Source organism: Canis lupus, chromosome 13, assembly GCF_011100685.1.
Source record: "Canis lupus familiaris isolate Mischka breed German Shepherd chromosome 13, alternate assembly UU_Cfam_GSD_1.0, whole genome shotgun sequence".
NCBI classification, from domain to species: Eukaryota; Metazoa; Chordata; class Mammalia; order Carnivora; family Canidae; genus Canis; species Canis lupus.
Window position 1 is genome coordinate 38,403,783 of NC_049234.1, and position 13,387 is coordinate 38,417,169.

A 13,387-nucleotide genomic window follows, 5' to 3' on the forward strand; every position below is an offset into this window, starting at 1 on the left:
CTGGGGGCGAGGTCAGCAGGCCCCCCCCCGCCCCCGGAGCCACAGAGAGAGCCTCGGTTGGTGGCCGTGTGGGGCCGGGGCCAGGCAGCGCCGTGCTCTTACGTTGTAGTCTCAGGACACTCGGGCATGCTTGTGCTCGCTTGGCAGGGGGTGATGGACGATCCCCCGGGGTGGGGGTTGGGGAGGGGCTTGGGGGTGGGAAGGGCCCCTGAGTTGGGGGAGGGCCTGGAGTGAGAGGACCCAGCAGGTTGTGTCCCCTGACAGGCACGTGCAGGACCAGAAGAATTCCTGGTGATAGGGCCTCTTGGGGCAGGGGAGCTTCTGGCCAGAGACCCTGGCCACGGCAGGGGCTACATCTGCTCATCCTGGGTCCTGCATGGAGCGCTCGTGGCGCTGCTGACGATCTGGGCCCACACCCGATCACGGCCCTTTTCTGTACGAGGCACCGAGGTTCTGGGGGCGCGGGGAACGGTCAGCTGTGCTCCTTTCCTCCTGTCGGGCAGCCAGGGTGATTTGTTTTCAGGAGCCCTTGTAGACAGCAGGAGGGGTCGGCAGGGTGCCTGGGTGCTGGGCTCAGCTTCCAGGATCTTCCTCAGTGGTTTCTCTGCTCAGTTGGCACATCCTTACCGGACGATGATCCTGAGGGCCATGGAGACAGTTGTAAGCGGTCACATCAGCGAGCTGGACAAAGACGTGGCCAGGGCCGTCATCTTCCTGGCCTCCAGTGAGATGACCCGGGCGAAGGTAGGGGGAGGGAAGTTTCTTTACTAGAACTTTCTACCCAAGTGCATTAAGAAAACGGGTCTGTGTGTGGCTCTCTGGGGCTGGGCCCTCCCTCCTACACACCTACTGCCCTGCTGGCGAAGGGAGGGCCACCCATAACTTCAGCAGTGGAACTGAGGCAGAGAGCACAGTTCCTAAGCTGTCAGGGCAAACAAGGGCACCAATGCCTGCATCCCATCATCCGGGGTGGTGCTGGGCTCTCAGGGGAGGCACTGCCCTTGCCCTGCTCCTGGCCTGGGGGGGCCTTGGGAGAGCCTGAAAACAGGGCAGAAGGTCTCATTGTTGCCTCTCTGGCTGTGAGAGGGTGAGGTCCTGTCTCCTCTGCTCGGTCAGGCCATCAGTGCAGGTTTTGGGGTGGGGGGACAGGAATTGGTTTGCGACTGGCAGCAGGCCGCCAGCAATGTCCTGGTGGCTGTTGGGAAGCGGTTCATCGGCAAGGTGATGGAGGAAGTGCTGAGCAAGTTCCAGCCCGGCGCCCTACCCCACTACTATGTCGTGCAGACCCTCGCCAACCTCGCGGCTTCCAATGGTACGTACCTGCGTCCCGGAGGAGCCGGGAGGACCTCTCCGCACCTTGCCCCAGGCTACGTGGCCCAGGCACCCTCTGCCTGTCCCTGGACGCAGGGGCTGCACGGAGGCCAGGCCAGGATAGGCAGGTGCCTTGGTCACCTGCCCCCTCTTCACAGTGTTCGGCATGGTTCCCTTCCTGACGTCCATCCTGAGCACCATGCTGCCCATGCTGGGCATGGCCAAGCACGATACGATGAGGGTAGCCTTCTGCTGTGGTAAGATGGGTTCCCTGAGGGCGGGCGTGGTCTCCGGGGAGGGGTTGGGAGCTGCCTTTCCTACCCTGGGTCTTTGTGGAGGGTCATGAGTGCAGGCTGCAGGAGGGGGGTGAGCACTCATGGTGAGGGCGGAGCCGTGGGCGGCCTATGCTTGCTGGGCTGCTGGTGGGACCCCTCTGCCCTGCAGTGCGCTTCCTCAGCCTGGGCACTAGGGCGGTGTGGAAAGATGCCTCTCCACGGCCCAGAGACTTCTCATTTTTCTCCCTGCTCAGTGCCCGGCGTCTCCAGCAGGGCCACTCGCTCTCCTTCCTCCTGAGTCTGCTTCCCTCTGGGTGCCCGGGCAAGGGATGGCACCAGGGGGCGTGCCCTCAGTGGAAAGGGAGGCTTTCCTGGGGGAGGGGAGCAGAGGCTCCTGAGATCCAGAGGGGTGCGGGGGGCTCCCTCAGCAGCCACCAGCCTGCCCTTACCCTTCGTCAGCAGCACTGCCGACTCCGGCGCCGAAGGGGGTGGGGGGCCCCAGGGCAGCTGGGACCCTGAGAACAGGACTCTGGTCAGGAGGGTCCTAGACAGGGTAGGGTCAGGGCCACCAGAACTCAGCTGAGGCCTTGCCCTGCTGCTGCCCCTTGTGTGCTGGGCTGCCAGCCTGTGCACACCTGGGAGCTCTGGAGGCAGGCCTGGAGCTGTGGGCCCTGAGGCCCTGGGAGGGCCTCCAGCTGCTGCCACCCCCTTCTCACTGTCCCCGCCATGGGCTCTCCTGCCTCCTCATAGGCTCCTCCTGCTGCGGGTGATGGCCCCTCCCGCGGTTGGACACAGAGCCCCTCCTTGACCTAGTTCTGGTTGAACAGGGAGTTTGTGACAGGCTCCCGGGGCAGCTGAGCTGGGACATCCGCAGAGCTGGAATGCGGAGCGGGACGCAGAGGGACAGACCGCGTGGGCTGCGTGGGCCTGAGCCTCCGCTATATACTCACAGGTGCAGGAAACAAGGCAGGAGGGCTGGGGGGCCACGTAGGTCTGGGTGCACCCGGGCTGCAGGGGGATCAAAGAGAGCCCCATGGCCCAGCCGAGGCCCCGTCACCGGCCGCCCGTGTGGCTCCTCGGGAGGGGCCCAGAAGTTGCAGCTGCCGATGCTGCCCCGCCGTGCTGAGGAACCTACTCCTTCCCCTTCACGGGCCTAGTGCCCCTGACACTATTCGCTACGGCTGGTCTTCCTTCGTGCGTGAAGCCAGTGGGTCTCAGCAGCGCACGCCCACTGTGGGACGTCCTCGTGGCAGGGTGGGTGCTCCTCGCCACAAACTGCAGTCCTGCCTGCGGTTGGACTGGAGAATGGCCCCTCCTGCTGCCGTGGGGGGCCCGCAAGCACAAGGAGCGGGTCAGTGGCCACTGTAGGGAGGGCCCCGGTCCAGCTGAGGACGGAGGCACCGGGCCAAGGACAGGATCTAGTGCACGCTTGGAGGTCCTCACTGGTTGAGTTCCTAGGACCCTGCGGCCTGGCGGGGGAAGAGCTGGGACGCCAGAGGTGGAGTTGGCCTCCCCCAGACGGCCAGGTGTGTCCTCCCAGCAGCAGCAGCAGCCCCAGATGAGTGCCTGTGAGGAGAGTCTCGGAGAGGAGCAGCAGCCCCGTGAACAGCCGTGGGCCCGTGGGGAGCGGGCAGGAGAGAGAAGGCGTGAGCAATCCCTCAGGGAGCTGAGGGGGGACAGCAGAGCACGTCGCCATGAGGCAGCTCCTTTCAGGGAGCACAGCTGAGCTTTTCGGGGTTAGAAACATGACAACAGATGGCAACCAGAAATGGAAGAGAAGGTTGAGGAAATCCCCCAGAAAATAGAGCAAAATAAAAACATATGGAAAATAGAGAAGGAAGGATTGGCATGAAGTTGCATTTGAACAGCAGACACCCTGGAAAGAATGAACAGAGCAAGTGGGTGGAAGAGCCGTGGCGTCCCCAGCCGTGCCCCGGAGCTGGGAGTTCTGGGGGGAAGGTCCTCCGAGCACCCACACCAAGATGCTTTTGTAGGGGAAATGGTCCCAGAGGACACTGAGGAAGTGGGACGGCCCCCACTTCTGCGCCAGGGAGGGCGCCATGAACTGATGGAAGTGGCCAGGCCTGCCCGGGTGCTGTTTGAGTGGGGGGAGGGTGCAGGGTCCCTGGGGGCGTGGCCGAGGGAGGCCCAGGATGCTGGCAGGACGCGCAGAGGTGGCATTAGTGACCCTGCCTGGAGAGCCAGGGAGACTCGGAGGTAAAACAGTGACGCGGGTGCAAAGCTGGTGCCCTGGCCGCGGGGAGCAGGGGGCAGAGCCTGCGTCAGCAAGACCAAGATCCACCACAGCACTTGCTGCTGGAGGCTGGGGATGGAACACGAGCTTGGCTCCTGGACCCGCTACCTGTGTGCGTAACGGATGAAAGCTGACAAGCCCGTAATGCAGTGGGGAGGTCGATTTCTGCTTCCAGCAGTACAGGGGTCTCTTACCCTGAACAAATTCACCCCGAGATGCCAAGGACGCCGTTGAGCATGACCACATCCTGATTACAGAGCTCGGAGAGGCGAGCCCCGGGGGCCGGGGAGGACAAGGGCGGGTCTGGGCCTGCCCAGGTGGCACAGCACGTGGCTGCTGGGGCACGAGGCCTCCTGGCACTCTGCTGGAGGCGAGGCTGCCTGCCGCGGTGACACACAAGGGCCCCAGGAGGTGGTTTTCTTCTGAAATCTCTTTAAATTCTCTCTCCTGGGAACCCCTAACTGTGACCGCTCTCGTGTACACGTCGGGGTCAGGCTTAGTCTTGTTGCCTGGGGAGCCCTCGCTGAGAGATTGGCCGAGCAAGCGGGCCGTGTGAGTGGTGTGCTGGACCAGGGCCGCCGGGCCTGCCTCCGAGGTGCCGTACGCGGGTGTGGTCCCCTCCCCAGGAGGCTCGGGCGGCGTGACAGGGCCCCAGCGTCAGCCCATTGCTTGACCCGGGGTTCAGCCCTTGCCCACGCGTAGGTCTTCAGTTGTGCCTGGGCTTGCCCCCCCGAATGTCCACAAACACAGTCGCTGTCACAGACACAGATCGCTGTCTCAGGCCTGCCCTACCCCAGCCTGGACGCAGCGACTCTCGCAAAGTGTGTGGCTTCTGCGTCCATCTGTGAGGGGTGAGGTGGGCCCGCTGGCGAGAGTGGCGTTCCGGGGCTGTTGGTCCCTGTGCTGGCTTCCTAGGGCTTCCGTAACACAGCACCACAAGTCGGGGCACTTAAGGCAGAGAAACGTGGCCACCTGGCGGCTCAGTCAGTGGGGCACACGACTCTTGGTCTCAGGGTTGTGAGTTTGAGCCCCACGTTGGTGTAAGGATTACTTCAAATCTTAAAAAAAAACGGAAGAAAAGTATTCTCATGATTCTAGAGGCTGGAAGTCCGAGGTCCAGCTGTGCCCAGGGTTGTTTCTTGGGGGCTCAGAGGGAGTCTGCTCCCTGTCCCCTCCAGCGTCCTTGCCGTCTGGGCCCCAGTCTGTGTCCTGCTGTCACACTGCTATCTGTGAGTCTGTGTGTTCCCTTCTAGGGACCCAGTCACGTAGGAGTTAGGCCCCCCAGTCCCACCATGACCACATCTTAAGTAGTTACACCTGCAAACCTCCTCTTTCCAAAAAAGGTCACCTTCTGAGGTTCTGGAAGGATGTGGATGTGGGGGGGATGCTGTTCACCCCACTGTTCATCCCCCACTGTCGTCCCGAAGTCCTGCACTTGGCCCCTGTGCTTGGGAAGGTGTCTTGCAGGTTTCTGGGGGCGCGAGAAGGGGCAGGATGCCGATGTAGTGTTAGCAGTGAGTGTGTATGGCCAGCGGCCTGTAGCCACTCGCCCCTGTGACAGCTCTGCAGCGCTTCAGCGAGAGCACCCTGGAGTATCTGGCCAACCTGGACCAAGCCCCAGACCCCACAGTCAGGAAGGACACCTTCGCCTCTGACATCTTCAGTGCGTACGATGTCCTCTTTAACCACTGGATGCAGAGCCGCGAAGCCAAGGTAGCGCCTCTTGGGTGTGCAGGGAAGCGTGGTCTCACCTTGCTGGCAGCTCCCCCCCACCCTGTGCTTTAGGCTTTGGGGGAGGGGATTGGCCGGGGTGGGGAGTGGGGTGGAGCCAGCTGTCCCCTGCTTCCCCGCTGGCCGGCTCAGGAGGTGGGGGTTTCCGCGGGGAGTGGAGGTGCCCTGTGCCAGGGCTCCGTGGCATCTGGTTTGTTTTGTGCTCTGCCCCAGCCTGCCTGGAGGCTCCCTCCTGCACTGCCCGTGGGGGAAGGGGCTGGGGCCTGGTGGGTGCCCCGTGGTGTTTCCTTCATGGCCTCGCTGGCCTTCCGCTGTCCAGAGCCTGGCCATGGTCATGCTGACCGACCTCTCTGCCCTTGGACCCCTCGAGGACCCCCTGGTCACCTGGTAACATGGGTTTTCTCACTTGGGCCCCTGGGTTCTTGGCGAATGGGCCTTGGGCCTCTGTTCGGGTCAGTGGTCTGGGCCCGAGCACCGTGTCGCTCTTCCTGTCAGCTCCGGCTCGCTGTGGTGGAGGCCCTGGGGCCCATGAGCCACCTGCTCCCAAGCGAGAAGCTGGAGGAGCAGCTCCCCAAGCTCCTGCCCGGAGTCGTGGCCCTCTACAGGAAGCATGCTGAGGCCTTCCACGTGTCCAAGGTGTGCTCCTGCATGCTGTGCCTGTGCAGAGCTCTGTCCACCGGCCCGTCCCCACCCGGGTCAGATGGGAGGAAGGGTGGCTCAGAGGGTGCTGCTGGACTCCGTGTTGGCTGGGGTCCACGGCCCTCTGTCCTGAGTCTTCCCCTCCTCTCTAAATTCCTGACGTGGAGGTAGGGCTCCCTTATCTGAGCCCTGAGGTGGGGTCTCTGCAGTCAGGGGGTGGGGCTGGAGCCTGGGAGAGGTATGACGGCCCCTCTCCTCCCTGCTTGAGCAGAGCCTGGGTCAGATCCTTGAGGCTGCGGTGGGTGTGGGCAGCCGCACGCTGGAGGCCCAGCTGGACTTGCTCCTGGCTGCTCTGCATGCTCAGGTAGGACGCGCAGGAGATGGGGATGGGGGCTACTGTGGCGAGGCAGGCTGGGCTCCCAGGCTGGGGCCACGTTGCAGCACGGCTGCCATGACAGGGGCAGGTCTGGGTGCCGCCTGTCGCCAGGTCTTGGTGCAGGTGCCTGCTGAGGCTGGCAGGGAGCAGGAGTGGGGTGGGCTGTCCAGCCTAGTGGTGCTGCAGCAAGGGTGGTCCCTGGGTCGTGGGCGTGGCCCCTGCTGTGGAGCTCCTGCCCCGGCAGGATGGGTGGCCCCAGGGCCAGAGAGGCCTGAGATGGCCTGGGGTCTGCACTGGCTGTGGGTCCAGAGGGTGGGGTGCAGGCAGAGAGAGCAGAGGAGATCTGGGGCTGCTGGGGGGCAGGTGCCTGCGAGGGAAGGGTCCACTGAGCTGGCTTCAGTGGGCCTGCGAGCTGTGGAGGTCACAGGAACACGGGGGCAGGTGTGCAGTGGTGGGAGTGAGTCCTGGAGAGGGCACAAGAGGCGCGGGGGAGAGGCAGGGGTCTCCTGGCCCCGGGGGCCCTCCCGCAGCGGTCCACCCGCCCCACGGGGCCCCCAGCCAGCACTGCGCCCCTGGAGGAGCTGGAGGAGCAGTGAGGTGGGTAGATCCCTAAGAAGATAAAAATGTCAAGCTTGGCAGGAGACCTGGAGCACTGAGCTGGGCCAGCAGGCAGGTGCGAGTAGCCACCCCCAGGCCACGCGGCTCCGGGGTGGAGGTCTCCCCGTTGTATCCCACCCATGGTTTGGGGAGCAGGCGAAGGTTCAGAGCTGCCCCCTGAGCTGTCAGCAGCGCGGGGAAAGCCTGTCTGTGGTGAGGGTGGGCCCCAGAGCTGGCCGACCCCGCGTCCCCCACCCCCGGAAGGACGGCCCGAGAAGCTGGCAGGACGCGCCCTTGGCAGCACCTCAGGGACAGAAGCCGGACTCAGGGATGCGGAAGGAGCTGCTGGTGACAGTGACGTTCAACACCTGCTTATCAGTAACAGTCATAGCGGCACGGGTCTGGGGTCTGCGGGTCCGGGAGGAGTGTCTTTAACCTGTGAGAGCCCCCAGCTCCTGGTGAGCGGTCACGGCGCGTTCCCTGGGCCCGGAGGGAAAGGCTCCCCTTTCCCTGCTGGGGGCCCCGGGCTAGGTCTGTGGGAGAGGTGGGGAGGGCAGGCGTGAACCCTTGTAGGCCGCCCTGGCCTGCCCCCTGCCCACCCTGCCCCATTTCTCCCTGGGACGCGTCCTGCCTGTGGCGGGCCTCCACCACTAGGGCTGCGTGTCCTCTCTGCTGTGCTTGGCCTGGGGACAGTCCCGGGCACAGTACCTGGCACAGTCCAGGACACGGTACCGGGCACAGTACTGGGCACAGTCCAGGACACAGTACCTGGCACAGTCCTGGTCACAGTACCGGGCACAGTCCTGGTCACAGTACTTGGCACAGTCCAGGACACAGTACCAGGCACAACCTGGGCACAGTACCGGGCACAGTCCTGGGCACAGTACCTGGCACAGTCCAGGACACAGTACCTGGCACAGTCCCAGGCATGCCAGGGCCCTCAGTATTAGTCGTTTGCAGGAGGGCTTCCCTCGGCTAGAAATCCACCCAGCTGCAAATGGAATCCGTCCGTGAACATGAGAGCTAGGAGTAAAGTCAGGCAGGTTGCCTGTCACAGGAGTGACAGTAGCACGACCTCTGCCAGGCGACGGCAGGAGAGGGCCCGAGGGCTGGAAGAGCAGCTGAGATCTGCCCCCGGGCTGCCCTCCCCTGCCCCCGGGCATGGCCCCTGCCCCTGCCTGGTGCCGCTCTCTGCCACCAGAATCACCCAACGCTTACGTTCCCGTTTACGTCTTTAGTGTGGTGGCGTAGGTTCCGTTACATCTAGGGGAGCCTTTTGATTTCTGCAAACTGGTTTTCAGATCTCCTATTACCCAATATACTTTTCTTATTTAACCCACCTGGAACTTATTTTAGGGAAACCATGAGTGAGAATCCAATTTTTTCTTCTCTGCAGATGACTGCCCACTCGCATTAGTTATCTCTTGCTGTGCAACTGATTATTCTGGAACTTGGCACCTAATGGCAGCCATTTGTTATTTCACAGCCACTGTGGGTGTGGGATCCAGGCACAGCTCAGCGCGTGGCCCTGGCTCAGGGTCTCGCGTGCTGACAGTCCGAAGGCTTGGCCAGGGCTGGGGGCTGCTTCCACCAGGGTGTCCTCGTGGGGCTGTTGGCTGGAGGCCTCAGTTTCTGGCCGCGGGGCTGGGTCCGCGGGGCTGCTGCGTGTCCCCCGGAGTGAGAGCCCGCTGCAGTACCCTTCACGAGTAGCTCAGGTCTTTATGGCGGGAAAAACCAGGAGTGGAGCCTGGGCCAGTGCCTGCAGCGCCCGCTCCTCCTGTCCTCTGAGAGCCAGCAGGGTCCGGCTTCGGGACTCACTCTGCTGCTGACCGCTTCTGGTGCTTCCTAAGACGGGCTGTACTGAAGCACAGGACTGTGCCCGGTACTGGCATCGTGGCCATGCCCCTGGGACAGGGGGTGTAGGGCCTGGATCGCCACCTCAGAGCCTCAGCCCCCCGAGGGTGTGGGGCTCCGTGTCACCCCGGAGGAACAGCGGACCCCAGGAGACACACCTGCCCACAGCTTCAGTTTTTATTTTAACCGATGCCACTTTTTTTTTTTTTTTTTTACAATTTTGAATGAATCAGCACTAGGTGTTTCCGTTTCCAGGACTTTCTATGATTTAGAGCTAGTGGTTTCTAGTCTGTACCCAAAGGAAATGTGAAGTTGTCTCCTGGCTGCTGGTGGGAAGGGCAGAGTGTGCTGCCCCCGCTCCCCTCCCCGCCCTCCCCTGCCACAGGGGCGTAGGCCCGGGTACCGCAGCAGCCTCTAACCACAGGGCTCATGCTTCTGTGTCGCCACACCAGAATTGCTGGAGTGGCCTCCAGCTGCAGGCTGTGCTGCCTGCGTGGTGGGTGTAGAAGCCACGAGGACTGGATGGTCATTGTGGGGGCCCCACGTCCGCAGGAGCGTGTGTCCGTCCTTCCAGGCTGCTTGGGCTCTGGGAGGCAGCATACCCCCCTGTAACTGTTGTCCATCTTCTGTCCCTTGGACCAGATCTGCGTGCCTGTGGAGTCGTCCAGCCCCCTGGTGGTGAGCAACCAAAAGGAGGTGCTGCGCTGCTTCACTGTGCTGGGTAAGCAGCTGCAGCCCCCGTGTAGGACCATCTGTGGACGTGCGGGTCTGCTCGCCGTGGGGGCCTGTGGACTTTGGTGCGGGGTGGCAGCTTTGGTCACGGGTTGGAGGTGAGGAGGCTTCTTTGTCTCCCTGTCCCTGGGTCTGTGTGGAGCGGAGGCCTGGCCGGGCTGCAGCCCCGGGTGTTATCCTGCCCAGTCCTTGAGGCTTGCATGCGCTGACATCAAGCAGGGAGCGAAGATTATTACAAATAATGTGTGTCATCCTTCAGCTTGCTGTGCACCTGACCGCCTGCTGGCCTTCCTCCTGCCCAAGCTAGACGCCAGCAATGAGAGGACCCGCGTGGGCACCCTGCAGGTCCTGAGGCACGTCATCAATTCGGCTGGTGAGCGTCCGGTGGGAGGCAGGGCCTGGAAAAGGCAGATACTGTCCATCTTTTAGGTGGAAGGACCATCTTGCTCTGATTGTTTCTCCCCCCACCCTTTTTTTCCCTAAAGATTTTATTTGAGAGAGAGGGAGACATGGGGTGGGGGAGAGGAACAAACCGACTCCATGCTGAGTGTGGAGCCTGACATGGAGCTTGATCCCAGGACTGACATCATGACCTTAGCCAAAACCAAGAGTCAGACGCTCAACCAGCTAAGCCACCCAGGTGCCCCTTTGCTCCCATACATTCTTAAAAGCATTTTTCCCCACTTTCTATTTTGTAATATTTCAGACTTTTTGAAAAACACCTTTTTGCCCACTAGTGAATGCCTGTCGTAGACATTTGCCTTTGATAGGTGACTGGAGACGCTGGGACGCTGCGTCCCTACCCCCGGCCGGGTGTTCAGTGCTTGCTCCCGGCTCAGTGGCTCAGCTGCATCATGCATGGTCACAGCTGCCCCGGGGGTGTCCAGTTAGAGATACCTGCCTCAGGTGTGGGCCTCTGGGAACAAGGCAGGCCAGCTGTTCTGCAGAACACCTTTCCATGTGCGTGTGTCTCGTGACTCCCTCACAATCAGGTGGAAGGCTTCAGGCTTCTACTTCTAAGACTCATTTAATCAACAACGAGTTTGGACACTTTTCACACCCGAGTGTATATTCTTTGATGAGCCTTGGTCAGTACATAACGGCCTCGGGCTACAGTCGGCCTGCAGCCTGCTGTTGGGTAGCCCAAGCTCCGAATGGATTTTACGTGTTAACAGGTTGTAAAAGCAAAGAATGTGGCGCCACATATGGCCCTTGAGGCCTAAAGTCGTTTTTCATTGGTCCTTCATAGAACAAGAATGCTGACTCCTGTCCTGGGAGGGTCGCTGCAGGTCAACGCTGAGCCACAAACAGTGCCTGTGCACACGGACCTCCTCATGGAATTGGGGGATGATGCCCGTGGGATGAGGTGGGGATGGCGTGTGCTCCAGACGCTCCGTTCTTTCCCTTGATCAGGCACACTGCCTTCCTTCCCACCTGCTCCCTCACACTTAGGCTCCAGGAGTCCTCTTTTTTTTTTTTTTAACTTTTTCTAAAAGATTTTATTTATTTATCCACGAGAGACACAGAGATAGAGAAAGAGGCAGAGACACAGGCAGAGGGAGAAGCAGGCCCCATGCAGGGGGCTGGACGTGGGACTCCTTCCAGGGTCTCCAGGATCACGCCCCGGGCTGAAGGCAGGGCTAAACCGCTGAGCCACCCAGGGATCCCTAATTTTTAATGTCTTATGTCTTTTATTCAGTTTACTAACAAATAAAAAACAAGCAGTTCAGCATTTTTCCCAGCCCTCCACCTCTGGCAACCACCAATCTGTTCTCTATATCAGTGGGCATAGTTCTATAGATACATATAGCTGATAGATAAGTTTTTGTTCTTAGATTCCACATATAAGGAGAGATCACACAGTATTTATCCTGCCATCTGAGTCTTGGTCAGTCTTTTTCTTTTTTTTTTTTTTTTCACTTGATCTATCAATTTTTTTAAAATTTAAATTCAATAAATTAACATATAGTGTATCATTAGCTCCAGAGGTAGAGGTCAGTGATTCACGAGCTGCACGCAGCGCCCGGTGCTCATCCCGCCACGTGCCCTCCTTAGTGCCCGTCACCCCCTCACCCCGTCCCCCCAGCCTCCCCTCTAGTGACCCTCAGTTGGTTTCCTAGAGTTATGAGTCTCTCATGGTTTGTCTCCCTCTCTGAGTTCATCTTACTGTATTTTCCCTTCTCCCCCCCACCCCGATCCTCTGTTTTGTTTCTTAAATTCCACATATAAGTGAGGTCAAGGCATAATTGTGTTTCTCCGACTGACTTATGTCGCTCGGCATCATACCCTCTAGTTCCATCCATGCTGTGCAAATGGTAAGATTTCACTCTTCTGATGGCTGAGTCACACTCCGTTGTATACATAGGTCGCGTCTTTACCCTTCATCTGTCGATGGACATCTGGGCTCTGTCCACACTTGGACTCTTGTGGACGTTGCTGCTGTAAAGGTTGGGGTGCAGGCGCCCCTTGGAATCACCGTGTCTGTGTCCTGTGGATAAGTACCCAGTAGGGCCGTTTCTGGGCCATAGGGTAGCTCTACATTCAGCCCCTTTTGGACCCTCCACACTGCTCTGCAGAGCGGCTGCCCAGCCTGCATCCCCACCAGCAGGTCAGGGGGCCCCCCTTTCTCCTCATCCTCACCAACCCCTGCTGTCTCCTGACTTGCTGATTTTAGCCATTCTGGCCAGTGTGAGGTGGGATCTCGCTGTGGTTCTATTTGTATTTCCCTGATGCCGAGGGATGTGGAGCATTTCTTCATGTGTCTGTTGGCCACGTGTAGGTCTGCTTTGGAGAAACGTCTGTTCGTGTCTTCTGCCCATTTCTTCACTGGATCATTTGGTTTTTTGGGTGTCAAGTTTGAGACGTTCTTTATAAATCTTGGATACCAGCCCTTAATCTGATAAGGCATTTGCAAATACCTTCCCCATTCTGTAGCTTGTCTTTTGGTTTTGGCCACGGCTTCCTTTGCTGGGCCGAAGCTTTCTATCTTGATGAAGCCCCAATAGTTCATTATTGCTTTTGCTTCCCCTGCCTCTGGAGACGTGTCTAGTAAGAAGTTCCTGCGGCCGAGGTCGCAGAGGTTGCTGCCTGTGTTCTCTTCTAGGATTTTGATGGATTCCTGTCTCACATTTAGGTCTTTCATCCATTTAGAGTCTATTTTTGTGTGTGGTGTAAGGAAATGGTCCGGTTTCATTCTTTTGCACGTGGCTGCCCAATGTTCCCAGCACCATTTGTTGAAGAGACTCTTTGTTCCATTGGATAGTCTTTCCTTTTTTATTTTATTTTAAATGTTTTATTTATTTATCCATGAGATACACTGAGAGAGAGAGAGAGAGAGAGAGAGAGAGAGAGAGAGAGAGAGAGGGGCAGAGACACAGGCAGAGGGAGAAGCAGGCTCCAAGCAGGGAGCCTGACGCGGGACTCGATCCTGGGTCCCCAGGATCACGCCCTGGGCTGAAGGCGGTGCCAAACCGCTGAGCCACCGGGGCTGCCCTGGATAGTCTTTCCTACTCTGTCAAAGGTGAGTGGGCCATAGAGTTGAGGGTCCATTTCTAGGTTCTCTATGCTGTTCCATTGATCTACGTGTCTGTTTGGGCCAGTACCACACTGTCTTGATCA

At 59.8% G+C, this 13,387-nt stretch overlaps 1 protein-coding gene across 15 annotated transcripts in view; it reads left to right on the forward strand.

The window, feature by feature from the left end:
* Positions 1–13,387, forward strand: part of MROH1 (maestro heat like repeat family member 1) — a 67,745-nt gene that overhangs the window by 19,495 nt on the left and 34,863 nt on the right. For 14 of the 15 annotated variants that reach the window (XR_005368924.1, XR_005368926.1, XR_005368928.1 and 11 more), the window contains exons 4-11: positions 613–744; positions 1,150–1,312; positions 1,470–1,568; positions 5,402–5,553; positions 6,067–6,207; positions 6,482–6,574; positions 9,680–9,758; positions 10,029–10,142. Coding sequence is in view for 12 of the 15 variants with exons in the window: in XM_038555803.1 (XP_038411731.1) it covers positions 613–744; positions 1,150–1,312; positions 1,470–1,568; positions 5,402–5,553; positions 6,067–6,207; positions 6,482–6,574; positions 9,680–9,758; positions 10,029–10,142 (973 nt within the window). In the remaining 3 variants the exon portion in view is untranslated. The remainder of the gene's footprint in view (positions 1–612; positions 745–1,149; positions 1,313–1,469; positions 1,569–5,401; positions 5,554–6,066; positions 6,208–6,481; positions 6,575–9,679; positions 9,759–10,028; positions 10,143–13,387) is intronic. The other variant, XM_038555810.1, reaches the window with a different exon arrangement.